The sequence below is a fragment of the Rhinoderma darwinii genome, chromosome 1 (genome assembly GCF_050947455.1).
Source record: "Rhinoderma darwinii isolate aRhiDar2 chromosome 1, aRhiDar2.hap1, whole genome shotgun sequence".
NCBI classification, from domain to species: Eukaryota; Metazoa; Chordata; class Amphibia; order Anura; family Rhinodermatidae; genus Rhinoderma; species Rhinoderma darwinii.
In genome coordinates this window covers 652,939,881-652,957,139 of record NC_134687.1, presented here as the reverse complement: position 1 = coordinate 652,957,139, position 17,259 = coordinate 652,939,881, and the positions used below count along the sequence as shown (strand labels likewise).

At 45.2% G+C, this 17,259-nt stretch overlaps 1 protein-coding gene across 2 annotated transcripts in view; it reads right to left on the bottom strand.

The window, feature by feature from the left end:
* LOC142659939 (uncharacterized) overlaps positions 1 to 17,259 on the bottom strand; it is a 47,865-nt gene that overhangs the window by 12,156 nt on the left and 18,450 nt on the right. For both annotated transcript variants that reach the window (XM_075836577.1, XM_075836639.1), the window contains exons 4-5: positions 15,183 to 15,280; positions 14,905 to 15,016 (exon numbers count right to left, since the gene is read on the bottom strand). In XM_075836577.1, the coding sequence (XP_075692692.1) occupies positions 14,905 to 15,016; positions 15,183 to 15,280 (210 nt within the window). The remainder of the gene's footprint in view (positions 1 to 14,904; positions 15,017 to 15,182; positions 15,281 to 17,259) is intronic.

The window sequence follows — 17,259 nt, the reverse complement described above, 5'->3', positions numbered from 1 at the left end:
CAAAGTCCATGACGTCTTTGGGCAGCGTCGGCCACCAGAACTGACGGGAAATTAGGTCTCGGGTCTTACGGGCACCCACGTGATCTGCCAGCTTGGAACTGTGACCCCAGCGAAGGATTCTTCCTTTGTCAGCCAGACGTACAAAAGTTCTTCATGGAGGAATGTCTCTAACTTACAAAGGGTTAACAGAATAGATGCAGGAAGGATCGATAATATTCTGAGGGCACTCCACAGTGTCCTCTGCTTCAAATCACCTGGACAATGCATCGGCCATCACATTCTTGTCGGCAGGTCGGTAGTGGAGTTCGAACCGGAACCGTGCAAAAAAACAATGACCACCTGGCTTGACGAGGATTCAGCCGTTGAGCCGTCTGTATATAGGTCAGGTTCCTGTGGTCCGTGAAGAGCAGGATAGGATGAGCTGCGCCTTCTAGTAGGTGTCTCTACTCCTGCAGGGCCAGCTTGATGGCCAGTAACTCTCGATCCCCAATCAAGTAGTTGCGCTCTGCGGGAGAAAACAACTTGGAGTAGTAACCACATACCACCGTCTTGCCTTTCGAACCTCTCTGGAACAAAAGTGCGCCAGCACCAACAGAGGAGACGTCCACCTCTAACGAAAACTGTAGGGATACATCAGGATGATGAAGAATAGATGCTGACGTGAAGGCCTTTTTTAAGGTTTTAAATGCGACATTCGCCTATGGAGTCAATATGATGTCATTCATACCCTTTTTAGTGAGGGTAGAGATGGGGGCTGTCAAAGAAGAGAAGTTGGGAATGAACAGTCTGTAGAAGTTGGAGAATCCCAGGAAACGTCGTATGGCCCTTAAGCCTTGGGGACGTGGCCACTCCAGGACAACCTTGATCTTCTCAGGGTCCATTTTGAGACCACGATCAGAAATGATATAGCCAAGGAAGGGTAAAAACTTCTCAAGGAACACGCACTTCTCCAACTTGGCGTAAAGATGATTCTCCCTTAATCGAAGCAACACCTGGTGGACATGACCCTGATGAGTCACAAGATCTGGGGTAAAAAATCAAAATATCATTGCGATACACCACAACACAGACATAGAGAAGATCACGAAAAATGTCGTTGACAAATTCTTGAAACACCGCGGGGGAGGGGGAGTTACACGGGCCGAAGGGCATGACCAGATATTCGTTGTGTCCATCACATGTGTAAAATGCAGTCTTCCACTCATCACCTTGACAGATGCGGATTAGAGTGTAAGCCCCCCGCAGGTCTAGCTTGGAAAAAGTTTTCACCCCCCGGTATGCGATCAAAGAGTTCCGAAATCAAAGGAAATGGGTACCTGTTCTTCATCGTGATCTGGTTGAGACCTCGGTAGTGAATGCAGTGTTGGAGGGATCCATCCTTCTTCTTGACAAAGAAAATCCCGGCTCCGGCCGGGGAAGAAAACTTTTGTATGAAGCCCCTCTACAGATCCTCCTTAATGTAGGCTGACATAGACTAGGTCTCTGGCAAGGAGAGAGGGTGTACTCTACCGCGAGGAGGGGACGAATCAGGAACCAAGTCGATAGGACAATCATATGCTCGATGTGGTGGCAATGTCTTGTTGAAGACATCAGCGAACGGAGAGTAACAAGGAGGCAACCTTGCCAATGACTAATGCGGAGAAGGCTGGGATGGATGGACATGCACCAGACAGCGGTCGAGACACGGGACCCCACTGAGAACCTCTCTGGAGATCCAATCCAGGACTGGGGCGTGTAGACAGAGCCTAGGCAAACCCAGCAGCACGGGGTTGATGGCCTTGGACAGGACAAACAGGGAGAGGAGCCCAGAATGAAGAGCTCCCACTTGAAGTCTTAATGGCTTTGTCACAGACAACACTGGGTCAGGCAAAGGCAGTTCATCTACCGAGGCAACGATCAACGGACTCTCCAACAGAACAGTGGGTAATTGAAGAAGATCCACAAGGTCATGGCAGATAAAATTGGCTGCAGAGCCAGAGTCTAGGTAGGCAGAGACTGGATGGAGCCTCTCGCCAGCGACGATGGTCACATGCATAAACAGTTTGGAGGAGAGTTCTCTATTAAATGCTGTACCGCCCAGGGTTGTCTCTCTAACCAATCCCAGGCGTTGGGGTTTCTTTGGCCTCTGGGAACACAGACGCACGACATGGCCAGCGAGGCCGCAATACAGACAGAGTCCAGAGGTGCGCCTGCGCGGTTTATCTTGAAGGGACAGTTTAAGGCCCCATGCACACGACCGTATTTTTGTCCACCCGTAAATACAGGCGTAAATACGGGTCCTTGGTCACACGTATTCGACCCATATTGCACCAGTATTTACGGATCCGTGCCCGTAAATACGGGTCCGGTGTCACTCGTATTCCACCCGTATTTACGGGCACGTTTTTGGCTGCAAAATTGCACTGCACTAATCGGCAGCCCTTCTCTCTATCAGTGCAGGATAGAGAAAAGGGACAGCCCTTTCCGTAATAAAAGTAAAAGAAATTCATACTTACCCGGCCGTTGTCTTGGTGACGCGTCCCTCTTTTGTCATCCAGCCCGACCTCCCTGGATGACGCGGCAGTCCATGTGACCGCTGCAGCCAGTGATTGGCCTGTGATTGGCTGCAGCGGTCACATGGGCTGTAACGTCATCCCAGGAGGAAGAAGCAGGGAGTTTTGGGTAAGTATGAACGTCTTTTTTTCTACAGCTTTATCTATATTGTGATCGGTAGCCACTGTCTAGGGTGCTAAACCAGTACCTGACGATCGTTTAACTCTTTCAGCACCCTGGACAGTGACTATTTACGGACGTCGCCTAGCAACGCTCCCGTAATCACGGGTGCACACACGTAGCCACCCGTAATTACGGGAGCCCCATAGACTTCTATGGGCTGCCCGTGCCGTAATTACGGCCTGAAATAGGACATGTTCTATCTTTTTCAACGGCACGGGCACCTTCCCGTAAGCATACGGGGAGGTACCCGTGGCCAATAGAAGTCTATGGGCCCGTAACTACGAGCCGTAAGAGGTTGCTGGAAGTTGGGCGCCAGTCTAGGAACCCGTCTCTCCTGTAGTATCTCTTGATATCGCTCCCTGAGCCTTATGTCCACTCGAGTAGCCAGTAGAAATCAGGTCGTCCAAGGCAGCTGGTAGATCTCGAGCAGCAAGTTCATCCTTGATCTCGGGCGATAGACCATGCCAGAAGGATGCTACCAAGGCCTCATTGTTCCAGGACAACTCTCCTGCCAGGGTCCAGAACTGGATGGTGTATTCGCCAACAAAGGCGTCCTCCTGGCGCAGGTTCAAGATACAGTAGCTGCCAACAAAACTCGTCTAGGCTCCTCAAATACGGAACGGAACAACCGCACGAACCCCTGGAAGTCTCGGGTCCCTGTCGTTCCCAGATTGGAATCGCCCACGCCAGTGCCTTGCCGGCAAGTAGAGATATAATGAAGGCGAACCTGTCTCCGTCCGAAGGAAATGCTCGGGCATTCAGAGTGAATTGGATATGGCATTGGTTCAGAAACCCCGTACACGTACTTGCGTCTCCATGGAACCGAGGTGGCAATGGCAGCGAGAGCTGAGGATCCGAACTGGGGCTGCCAGGAGATGTAGCAGGATGGTCGATCGGAGCAGCTTGAATAGGAGCAGTGAAGGAAGTAGCTAGCGCCCCTAGCTGCTGTGCCATAGAGTTCACTGCCACAAGGAGTTGATCCTGTCGTGATTGCAGATCCTGCAGGTCCGCCTCCATGGCTTGGGAGAGCGACAGGCTCTTGAATTGGCCAGTGTACTGTCATGGCGCGGGGTGTGGACCCACTGGGCCGTACCGCGTAGCGGGTTAGCAGCTGGCCAACAAGGTACAAAACAATGTCTATAGTCCGGAACGGGTACCTGAGGTAATGTAGACAGTAGCGGAAGACACGACTTGACTTTCACAGCAGGTTGCACCGTGGATGCAGCGGAAGACATGACTTGACTTTCTCAGTAGATACGATAGCACGGGTTACAGGGTACATGCAGCAGGAAAGGGTGACACTGGGAACTGGAAAACACCGGGAGACCATTTGCAAGACAAACTTAGGTATACAAAAACGCTCAGGCAAGGAATGAGTGGGCAGAGCCCCTTTTTATAGTCCAGCAGCCATTTGGGCTAATTATTGGTTGATGACAGCTGGACGCGTACCGCCCTGCGGGAAACAGTCCAAAGACCTGGAAGTGAGTGCCGGCGTCTCCCTAGAGGGAGCAGACGCCGAGAAGACAGATGTCCATGGCCGCGGCCGTCAGAGGGTAAGTCTGAACGATGGTCCCCGGCCATAGACGTTACAATATATCCTGATTATCACGATTGTCCCTGGTGCTATGAGTGATCACTTATATAATATATACTGATTATCAGGATTGTCCCTTAGGTGCTATGAGTGATCACTTATATAATATATACTGATTATCAGGATTGTCCCTGGTGCTATGAGTGATCACTTATATAATATACACTGATTATCAGGATTGTCCCTTAGGTGATATGTGTGATCACTTATATAATATATACTGATTATTAGGATTGTCCCTTAGGTGATATGTGTGATCACTTATATAATATACACTGATTATCAGGATTGTCCCTTAGGTGCTATGTGTGATCACTTATATAATATATACTGATTATCAGGATTGTCCCTGGTGCTATGTGTGATCACTTATATAATATACACTGATTATCAGGATTGTCCCTTAGGTGCTATGTGTGATCACTTATATAATATATACTAATTATCAGGATTGTCCCTGGTGCTATGTGTGATCACTTATATAATATACACTGATTATCAGGATTGTCCCTTAGGTGCTATGTGTGATCACTTATATAATATATACTGATTATCAGGATTGTCCCTGGTGCTATGTGTGATCACTTATATAATATACACTGATTATCAGGATTGTCCCTTAGGTGCTATGTGTGATCACTTATATAATATATACTGATTATCAGGATTGTCCCTTAGGTGCTATGTGTGATCACTTATATAATATATACTGATTATCAGGATTGTCCTTTAGGTGCTATGTGTGATCACTTATAAAAGGGACAATCCTGATAATCAGTATATATTATGGAATAGCTTTGCCTGTAATTCCCTTATGTAAAAGAATTGTGTCTTGGGATTGTTTAGATAAGGGAAATGCAGGCATAGTGATTCCTGAATTACTCAGACATAGTGAACGAGCCGAGTCAAACCAGGAGTGTACGAGGTACCAAACGCAGAGCAGGAGAGTAGTGAACGAGCCGAGTCAAACCAGGAGTGTACGAGGTGCCAAACGCAGAGCAGGAGAGTAGTGAACGAGCCGAGTCAAACCAGGAGTGTACAAGGTGCCAAACGCAGAGCAGGAGAGTAGTCAGTAAGCCAGGGTCAATATGGAGCAGAGGACAAAGTACAAGCAGCAGCAGAGCCAGGAAACAGACAGAATCACAGGCAAAGGAGGAGCAGGAAGTGAAGGTATAAATAGACAGAGGGCGGGAGCTAGCTCCGTCTGGCCAGGCTGTGATAGGCTCTCCCACTCCTCAGCCTCCCAGCCTGATTGGTAGAAGAAGGGGGTCACTCGATCAGACTTAGGAGCAGGTGCAGAGTGACTAACCACGGGCGTAAACACAGAAGCTGTGTCTGGCAGATCCTTTACAACACCATTGTTCCCAGAATCCTCTGCGGCTCCACCGCGTGTTCACAGCAACGTTGCAGGTTACACATCTATAAAAAAGTCACATATCATTATAGGGGTCACCTGGACACAGCAGGAAAAGCAGGGACGTGTTGCTATGGTAACGCTTGGAGAGGTGAGGATCGGCCTTGTTGTATTTGTGTAGTAGATATTCGTTTGGGAGGAATATACGTCCACCATTTGGTGTGAATATTCGGGGTGATTTCCTTGAGTGTTGTGGGTCGTATTCGCTATGTGTGAACATTCCCTTAAACCGCACGGTGAACGACATTAACAAGAAATTTATAAAAGTCAGTGAATAAGTTGTATGTAGCGAATATTATGTCATTACAAAATACGACTTGTTCCACAAAACATCCGACCACTACAAAGACCAGAAATAACAACTTACCCCAAAGAGGCCGGCACTGGAGGGGTTAAATCCCGGCTAGGAGTCCAGTGGGCGGGGTCACTCAATTATTGACAGCTCTCTGTATACACACTCATACTTGAGTAACTGATAACAGAGAGAATACCCGACCAGCGCTGCTCTCTACCTCATACGCTACAATTGCTGATGGACCTGTGATGCATCATCACCATGTGACCGGATCAGGAGGAGCGGAGCTCAGCAATACAAAGAAGTGGTGGATGAAGAACCTGTGATATCAAGATCATGTGACCGATGCATCAGGGGGCGGAGCTTAGAAGTGGAAAGAATGAGCGATGGATGAAGGACCTGTGATGATGTCACCACCATGGGGCTGTAATAGTTACATAGTTAGTCCAGTTAAAAAGACACATGTCTATCAAGTTCAACCAAAAGAAGGGAAAAAGGAAGGGATGAAAAAAAATGTCTACACATTGACATAGGAGCGGATATTTTTTTGTTTTAGGAAATTATCTAAGCCTTTTTTAAAAGCCATCTACTGTCCCTGCTGTGACCGGCTCCTGCGGTGACTATTCCATAGATTCACAGTTCTCACAGTAAAGAAGGCTTGTCGCCTCTGCAGGTTGAATATTTTTTTTCCCAGACAGAGGGAGTGCCCCCTTGTCTTTTTGAGGGGGTGTTACGTGGAACAGGATTTCACCATATTTTTTGTATGTGCCATTCATATATTTTTATAAGATAATCATGTCCCCCCCTTAATCGTCTTTTTTCAAGGCTAAAAAGGTTTCATTATTTTAATCTTTCCTCATAACTTTGAGTCTCCATGCCCCTAATTAGCTTCGTTGCTCTTCTTTGTATTTTTTCCAACTCCAGGGCATCCTTTCTATGAACTGAAGCCAAGAACTGAACTGCATATTCTAGATGAGGCCGCAGCAGAGGCGTCACTAGCACCGGACCTCCGGGGCCCAAGCCCCGGATCTTTGGGCCGGTGCCCCAGATCTGCCGCTACAGGGGTGACTGCCGCTACAGGGGTCTCAGCGGTCGCAGCCCCTGTCTCAGCCCCCGCACCGCTGTAGAAATTTACTATAGTAACTGGGGCTATGTCATAAAATACACAGGTCCCAGTTACTATAGTAACCACACATACTTAGCCACCTTCCCGAGGGCACCTTCCCGAGGGCAGCGGAAGTCCTGATGTCTTCTCCCGTCATGACGCTGTGCGCCGCTCATGACGTCACATCGCTGGATTGTGTCGGGACATCCGCTGCACCGAAGAGCTGGGTAAGTGTGACATCATTACTGCCTGCTGGGGTCCTGTATCTAAGCCTGCCTTGTGGTAAGCTTAGATAAATTGGTAGTTTTTTACCGCTCAGACGGTTGTAGATGTAAAGTCTGAAGTGTCCATCAAGGGTTTGACCTTCCCCCAGCTAGCATGCAGAAAAAACGATCCATGATACATAGATACATGGTCCGACAGCATCACACATGGGCTTAGATACAGGGCCCACTGTGACACTGTTTCTTGGACACTGTATCTAAGCGTACCACATGTTCAGCTTAGATACAGGGCCCCAGCAGACAGTAATCTTATACAGTATATAAGATTATTGTCTGCTGGGGTCCTGTATCTAAGCCTACCTTGTTTTTTGTTGTGTTTGTGTTTTTTTACAGGTTTGGTCATTGGATTACGTCGGATTGCAGGACTACTTAGATGACGGCTTTTTTTATTTTCAATAAAATGGTTAATGAGGGTTGTGTGTGTGGGTTTTTTTTTTTTATTTCAATAAAATATTTTTTCAAAGTCCTTGTATTTTCTTTTAAACTTTATTACTACCGCCTTATTAATAGCTTCTGGCTGATTGACAGCGTTCATTACTAAGACAGGGCTTATTTTTATCCCATGCAGATGCTAACAATAACCCTATATTATTACCTCGGTACACCCCACCACCAGGGGTACCAGGAAGAGCTGGGCACGATCCAATACCCGACCATCTGTAGTGACGGTTGGGGTCTGGGGCGGCCGCAGGCTGGTATTATCAGGCTGGGAAGGCCAAAAACAGTGGCCCTTCCCCCCCGGTAATGCTAGCCTGCTGTTGCTGTATTGTATCTGACTGGTTATGAAAAATGGGAGGGACCCACTGTAATAATAGGGGTAGGGAAACGGACAAGTGAGCCCTAATCTACCCGCCACTCTGTCCCTGCCTACTTGCAACGACCCGCCCTAGGCGACGGGGTACAACTGGGCGGCGGTCCCTACGCTTAGTAAGTGCACGAGACAAACATACAAGGGAATATAAAGCAAAGGGAAAGGGGCAGTTGCCCACAGCAACACCGTGAGCAACAGAGAGGTGAACGGGCCAAGTCAAACCAGGAGAGCACGAGGTACCAAACGCTGAGCAGAAGAGTAGTCAGAAAGCCAGGGTCAGAATGGAGCAGGATCAAATTGTTAGGAGCTGTAGCTGGGCCAGGAAACCACACGGAAAGAATCACAAGCAAGGAGGAACAGGAAAGGCAGGTATAAATAGACAGAGGGCGGGAGCTAGCGGAGTCTGGCCAGGCTGCGATAGGCTCTCCCACTCCTAAGCCTGCCAGCCTGAGTGGTGGAAGCTGGAGTCAGTCTCAGAGAGATAGACTCAGGTGAAGACTGATTACCTCTGGAAGTTAACCCCGAAGCTGGACCTGGCAGATCCTTTACACCCTCATCATTTTTTTTAATGGAATAAACGTCGGGCGGTCCCTCTCATTTTTCATAACCAGCCAGATACAACACAGCAGCAGAAGCCTAGCATTACCGGGGGGGGGGGGGGGGGGGTGGGGGGCACAGTTTCTGGCCTTTCCCAGCCTAATAGTACGAGGCGGTAGTAATAAAGTTTAAAAGAAAATACAAGGACATAGAAAAAATATTTTATTAAAATAAAAAAAAACACACAAACCCTCATTAACCAATATATTCAAAATAAAAAAAGCTGTAATCGAAGTAGTCTTCGAATCCGACGTAGTCCAACGACCGAACCCGTAAAACAAACACAGATACACCCAAAAAATTAGAAACACATAAAAAAGCAAAACAATTATTATTCTTAACTTTCCGGGGTCCAGCGCTGGAGCCGCAATGTCAGCGAGCTGGGCCCTATATCTAATCCTATGATGTGTGATAAGGTCTGCTGAGCCACTGTATCTAATCCTAACCATAGCTATATGGTCATAGTGCTATAGATATGCGGTCTCATACACACTATATATATACATATATATATATATATATATATATACATATACATATACACGTACACATACATATACACACACACACACTTTTTTTTGCGGTGGCAAACATATGTTAGTACAAGTATACTTACTGCTGGGGCCCTGTATCTAAGTGTCATGTGTGATACTGACTGCTGGGCCATGTATCTAAGCCTATCATGTGTGATACTGTCTGCTGGAGCTATGTATCTAAGCCTATCATGTGTGATACGGACTGCTGGGGTCCTGTATCTAAGTATCATGTGTGATACTGACTGCTGGGCCATGTATCTAAGCCTATCATGTGTGATACTGTCTGCTGGAGCTATGTATCTAAGCCTATCATGTATGATACTGTCTACTGAGACAAGGTACGTATGTGGGACTACCTACAGGGGACTGCATTGCACTGTCTACAAGGGTGATGTATGGAACAGGGACTGTGTGTGGAACCATACAGTGGTTGTGACACTATATACAGCTGGGTTGTGACACTATATACAGGGGTGTTGTGACACTATATACAGGGGGTTGTGACACTATATACAAAAGAGGTTGTGACACTATATACAGGGGACATTGTTTGGGAAACACTCTACAGGTGTCTTTGATTAGAGCCCCAAGACATAACTTTGCTTGGGCCTCAGAAATGTCAAATTTGCCCCTGAGGGTTAGTACAAGGATACTTACTGCTGGGGCCTGTATCTAAGGCTAAATTCAAACTAGCGTGACAGATTTATGTGTGCAAAAAACATGCGTAAATCTATCCGTGTGCGCTGCGTTTTGCATCAGTGTGCTTCGCGTGTGGCATGCGTTTTTCACGCACTCGCAAGCACTTTTTTTTCCAGTGTAATTGATGAGTGAAACACGGACAGCAAAGGGATGCACCCATTGACTTCAATGGGCGGCTAGGTGCGTGAAATACACCAATATAGGACATCCAACAAGTATAGATCAGCAGCACTGGACAAAAAAATTTAGTTGGGTGCACGCCTCTTGGGTCACAGTCCAATGACTCTTCAATATAGACAGAAGAAAGTAAGGCAGCACTACCAAATTTGTGAAAAACATGATCCTTTTATTCCACATGTGTGCGACGTTTCAGTCCAGTGTGAGCGTGAGAAAGGCTCACACTGAGCTGAAACGTCGCACACACGTGGAATAAAAGGATAAATTTTTTTCACAAATTTTTTTCACAAATTTGGTAGTGCTGCCTTACTTTCTTCTGTCAATATAGGATATCCAGTGAGTTTCACGAAACGGACACTAGCTGTGTGAAAACTAACGCATGTGTGAATAGTCCCATTGAAGTCAACGTGTCCGTGTGCTGTGCGTTATTTCAATGCACATCACACGGATGAGAATCACGCTCGTCTGAATGAGCCCGAAGTCTATCATGTGTGATACTGTCTGCTGGGGCCCTGTATCTAAGCCTATCATGTATGATACTGTATGCTGGGGCCCTGTATCGAAGTCTATCACGTGTAATACTGTCTGTTGAAGCCCTGTATCTAAGTCTATCATGTATGATACTTTATGCTGGGGCCCTGTATCTAAGCCTATCATGTGTGATACTGTCTGCTGGGGCCTTGTATCTAAGCCTATCATGTATGATACGGTCTGCTGAGACAATGCATCCAATTCTATCCAGCGGTTTAGCTATAGAAGCCTTAGTCTTATAGATATGTTATCTCCGATATGTATGTAAAAATGTTTTTTGTTTTTTTTTTGGGGGGGGGGGTAAATATATGTGCCCCTGATCTTTTGAGACCCTAGCAATGCCCCTGGGCTGCACTAATGCTTTATAAAAAGTGGTAAGATTATATCCCTGTCCTGCGAGTCCATGCCTCTTTCAATACACAACAATATCTTTCTGGCCTTAGACGCAGCTAACTGACATTGCATGCTGTTATTTAGTCTATGTTCTATAAGTACACCCAGATCCTTCTCAACAAGTGACTCCCCCAGTGTAGCTCCCCCTAGGACATATGATGCATGCAGGTTGTTGGTACACAGATGCATAACTTCACATTTATCTAAATTAAACCTCATTAGACAACTGGATGCCCAAACACTCAGTGTGTCCAAGAAAGCTTGCAATTTACATAGCTTGGTGTCATCTGCAAAAATAGAAATAGTGATATTAATGTCCTCTGATATCCCATAATAACAGCCAGGACTTGCTGGGAGTTTTAGTCCTCTCCTCGTATACCCCACCCCTGTAATGTCCTCTGATATTCCGTAATAGCAGCAGCGACATGCTGGAAGTTGTAGTCCACTCCTCTTATACCCCTCCCTGTAATGTCCTCTGATATCCCATAATAACAGCATGGACATGTTGGGAGTTTTAGTTCTCTATGAGACTTACATAGAGAAACTGGCTGCTGGTCCACACATAAGACGCAGTGTGAATCGACCAGTCAGTTTACAGATCACGTGACCGCATGGGGTAGCCGAACGGAGCCTATGTATTTAAAGCTGGACGCTTGGTGAGGAAATAAATATCATATACGTGTACAAGATACCCATTACAAACGGGCAAAGCAATACCAATTTTCATAGGAGTTATTCTTTAAATTATCTCTTTGTATTATTTTCAGTTTATTTAATAGTAACAAGAAAATTGAGATTCAAATCGAAAATTGCCCATAGGGTTGAAAAAAAAAAAATCGAGATTTTATTTTTTGGCAAAATCGCCAAGCCCTAGTTCCTAGTAACCTTAGACCTGCTGTTCTTTTAGCGCGTCATAGCTGCCCCCACAGTATAATTCCCCTCCTCTCTCCCATACACATTATAATGCCCCCTCCCTCGCATACACAGTATAATGCCTCCATATGTACAGACCAAATAGAAAAATAATAACATACATACTTACCTATCCCCGATCCCACGGAGATACCCATTACAAACGGGCAAAGCAATAACAATTTTCATGGGAGTGTTTCTTTAAATTATCCCTTGGTATTTAGTTCAGTTTATTTAATAGTAGTAAGAAAATTGAGATTCAAATCGAAAAATCGCCCATAGGGTTGAAAAAAATCTAGATTTTATTTTTTGGCAAATTCGCCAAGCCCTAGTTTCTAGTAACCTTAGACCTGCTGTTCTTTTACAGCGTCATGGCAGTCAGTTGGCGGGTCATTCAGGTTTCACTAAGATGTGTAAGACCTTGTCTCGATCAGTTTGGTGGCCAGATATGAGGAGAGATGTGGAAAGGTTTGTTAGGGGAATGTGACCTCTGTGCTCGCAATAAGACATCTACAGCATTACCTTTTAGCCGATTAAAACCTTTGCCCACTCCCAGGAAACCATGGACACACATATCCATGGACTTTATTGTCGAGTTGCCCAGATCCGGGGGGGAGAGATACCATTTGGGTTGTTGTAGACAGGTTCAGTAAAATGGCCCATTTTATAACCTTGTCTAGCTGGCCCTCTGCTGATAAGCTGGCTACTCACTTTGTTCAACAAGTGGTTGGACTTCATGGCATTCCTGAAAATATTGTATCTGACAGGTGTTCACAGTTTGTGCAAATTTAGGTATTGATTTGAGTTTCTCCGCCGCCTATCATCCACAGACCAATGGACAGTCTTCATTTACCAGCAGCGTGGGTTTTCACATTCCATTACTGAGACTGAGGATTAAGATGTTGAAGTCAGTGTGGAGTAAGGTTCATGGGGTTTGGGCTCAGCTGCCCTTCGTGGTAAACGCAAGTAACACATAAGTTCAAAGTGGAAGATAGAGTGTGGTTGTCCATCAAAAATATCCATGTAAGACAACTATGTGGCAAGTTGGGTCTAGATTTATTGGTCCTTTTAAGATTTTAAGACAAATTAATCCAGTTTCCTTTATGTTGGATTTACAACAATGCATGAGAATACTCAGGACGTTCATTGATATCTTTATAAACCCGAGTCTACTCTCAGAAGCGCGACCCGTAGACCTCCTCCTGTTTTGTTTCATGGTCAGCCCGAGTATGTGGTCCAAAAAGATTCATGATCAATGTGGCGTGGCAGACAACTCCATTACCTTGCTGATTGGTGGGGCAATGGCCTGGAGGAAAAGTCCTGGGAACGGCTAGAAACATCCATGCTGATAGATTGATAAGAACATTTCATGGTGCCAATCCAGATAAACCAAGGATTAAGGGGGACCCTCCTTTAAAGGTGGGGGGGGGGGTAATGTTACTATTAGGAGGAAGACTGCTGCTGATATAATGATTTTGGTTACCTCTGTGTGTGGATGTGGCTAGGCAATGCCTTTGTCTGAGTCTGGATTTGGTCATCATTTAACTTTGCCTGGTTAATTCGGGCAGAGTACTTTTCTTGGGCCTATAAATACTTCAGGCCTGGATTACTCAGACGCTGGTTATACTGTTTCTGGCATGTGCAGAACTTTCCAGATTCCAGTTGTTGATGTTGTTCTTGTATGTGTTTGGTTTGTTTGTACTGTGAGACCTGATGGTCCTCTAAAAGATCTTGTTTTTATAAAGTGGGTTTCATGTGTATCCTGGATCAGTAGTTCTCCTGGTTTGTTTGCTGTTCCTGGGCGTTTGGTTTGCTGCCAAGTTGTTGTCCACTGTCTATTCATCTGTTAACTACTTTCATGTTATTCATGTGCCATCCACTCCATTTATGCGTCTCCATCTTCTACTACCTTTAGTGTTCAGTTCCGCTTATCCACTGGTGAGTACTTGTGCCTTTTCTGCCAGCGTTGATGCATGCTTCACCCATGTGATTGCGATTGTCTGGTGTTGAGGCCTTGAGCACTATCAGCGGCGTAACAAGCACCGAAGATGGAATCTTACCCTAAAGTGTACTTATTATTCTGGGTGAGTATTCTGAATTAGCTGTCATGTGTGTGTGAACATGAGGAATAACACTATTTTTTTAACCATTACAAGATTTGTGTCCTGCATTATTTACCCGTTTCCCCCATTTGTAGGCTCTCTCTCTAATTGTCAGTATTCCCTAAATTCAGCTCCAGAGTGGGCCGAGACTAGCTGCTATGTCCTCTCCCATAAACACGGCACAGAGAGAAGAGAGGATCGTGCTCCTCTCTCTCTCCAACATTCAGAAGCAGCATGGGGGACATTATACAGCAGAACTGAGAAATGTATCTTAGAATCCAGCACTTGGGTGTGATATAACACTTACTACAAGCATAAGCAGCATGGAGGAAAACAGAAGTACTGAGCAGTGTAGCTGTGAATCCAGCACTGAGGTGAGATATAGCATTACTAGAAGCAGAATCTATGTGTGTCTCTCACTCTCTCTCTCTATTGCAGCAGCTCCTTCCTCCACCCTCTCCATGGAATTCTAGGGGCAGTAGCTGTAACCTGATCTCTTAGTGTACATACTTCTGTGTATGGATTTTATCAGAAAATTAAGAGCAGAAGTCAGGGGGGGGGTGGTGAGATGAGGAGTCTGATAAGCGGAACAAAAAATAAAAAAAGCATTTTTCTGTAAAACAAACTACAACGTGTCTTATCTTCACATATACTATTGACTTATGGGGAAAAAAAAATTAAACTATAGTTAATCTGCAAGAAACCTCTGAAGTCACTTTTTAAATTCATTATTACCTACCTGTGGTAACACCGCCTGGAATTTCCTCCTCCACTTCACTCTTACACGGTTGATCGCCCCTCACCCGCTCTTCTTCTTCTCTCTCCGCTTTAATATTAGTCAGATCTTCCCCCTGATTTCACATACGTAACAATTCAGTACAATACAGCAGAGAGTTCAAAGAATCTAACAGATCAACATAAGAAACCACCAAAATCTATGACCACATCTATGACCGCAGGACCAAAAAGCTCCACACTCCCCTATATAGATTTGGTATTGGGCTCAGCTTCATCTACCTGATAATTCTCCTGGACATTGCGATTTTCCTCTGGACAGTCCTGGGAATACAGAGGACTGGGACATCTCTCTGGTGGATTTCTCCTACTGGATCCATCTGTACGAAACACACAGTGACTGAATACATGACTACTGTATATCTGTCTATATATCAGACACTTCTCTCTACAATTACATGCTTATTTTTAGAGCGTAAATTATAGTATTTGGGTTCTCACCAATTGTGCTTGGGTCCTAGCACTTAAAGGGAAGGGGTCATGAAATTATTTTTTTTTAATATAATATTGCTTTTAGTATGTCATTAAAATAAATTTTATTTATTTGTGTTCTACTTTTTACTTTTTTCTTCTTCTCTTTGGGGGCTTCCATTTTTTATTTCATCTCTGTATGTGTTGAGTAACGACACATACAGAGATGGAATACGGCACATATATCCCCATAGAGAATGCGAACGGGAGCCATTCCATTCACTATAGCGTACGCCGTCTGTGTGGGAACGGCACATGCGCCGCTCCCACACAGACCAAAAGGAAGGTCTTTGGTAGAGCGACATCCGGCGCCATATTCATGTGGAAATATATAACCCCAGCACACACAGAGGTACACAAGAGATCCAGATGCAAACAAATTTAAGTTTTATTGCAACAAAAGTTGGTAAAGTTGAGGTAGTAAGCGACTTGGTAAAGACGTTTCGGCCGAACCTCGGCCTTTATCACTGTCGCTGTTCGTAGATATCACTGGTATGGGATGTCCGCCGGATCTTCCGTGTGTCCTGTGAACCGGAAGCCGCGGCCGACAGTAAGATTACGACTTCCGGTCGCGGCTTCCGGTCATATGGTCAAGGCAGCGCAGACACAAGGACTAGGAGCTGAGGCGGCAGGAGCATGTAAGTTATGTTTGTGTATGTGATGTGTGTGTATATGTTAGTGTTATACTGTCTGATTACCACTGTATCTAATCCTCTTACACTGTGCATTCGCTCAGAAAATGGCGGCACACAGTGTAGGAGGTTTGAACATTCAACCCCCTCCTTTCTCCTGGCACTAGCCAGGATAAAGGAGGGGGGATTGTGTGAGGACACTAGAGCGAGTGTGTCTACTCCAAATTTGCAGCATAAAGCAATGAGGTTGCTTTACCACATTGCCAATGCTGCAATTTTGGGAATTGCTCACTCTAGTGACCAGCACATGGAAAAGTTATAAATTAGAATCTAATTTATAATATTTCCTGACTTGTGAAAAAATTAAAAAAATTAAAACAATGTGTAATCATTTATATACTAACTCTTTAACTGAAAAAAACAAAACAATTCTATCAACACATTCCCTTTAATAGTTCGCAGGCCTGATGTGGCCGATAGGCAAATGAGAGTCAATAGCATCGAAGGGGAAAGACGTATTTTTACTCCGTTATACTATTCAACGTACACACTTGAAAGTGGCAGGACGCATCTCTTTTAAGAATTCCCTGCTAGCCAAACAAATCCCATGGTGTCACCTGCTTATTTGCCCCTTTAAGCACTGAGTCATTTTTTGCCATAAGGACCAAGATAATTTTTTTGTTTTTGCCTCCTCACATTCCATCAGCCATAACTTTTTATTTTTAAGGCTTCACAGTAATGCTCACCAGAATCAGTTATGCAGCAGGCACAACACTAGGATAAGTTTATTTGTGAATTCAGGTAGGGTTTGTGACCACTGCTCCAACCCGCAAGCCTCTAGCATCGGGTAAAATTTACCTTAGGAAGAGCTCAGATCAACCTTAAATTGCGTTGTACTTTCCTAATAAATCTTTTTATACCCATCTACACAACGGTGAAAGTGGCCAATCTATTTGTAGATATACATAGTTATTTGAGGCCTTATTGTTTGTGGGGCGAGTCGTAGATTTTTTTAAGGAATAATTTTTGGTTAAATCCATCCTAGTGCTTTCTCTTCCCCAGGTGAGCGATGCACATGCACCCAGCCGTCCAATAGATGTAAAAGAAAACGTGATCCATCAGACCAGACCAACTTCTATTACTCCATGGTCCAGTTCTGATGCATGTGCCCATTGTAGGCGCGCTTGGCGGTGGAC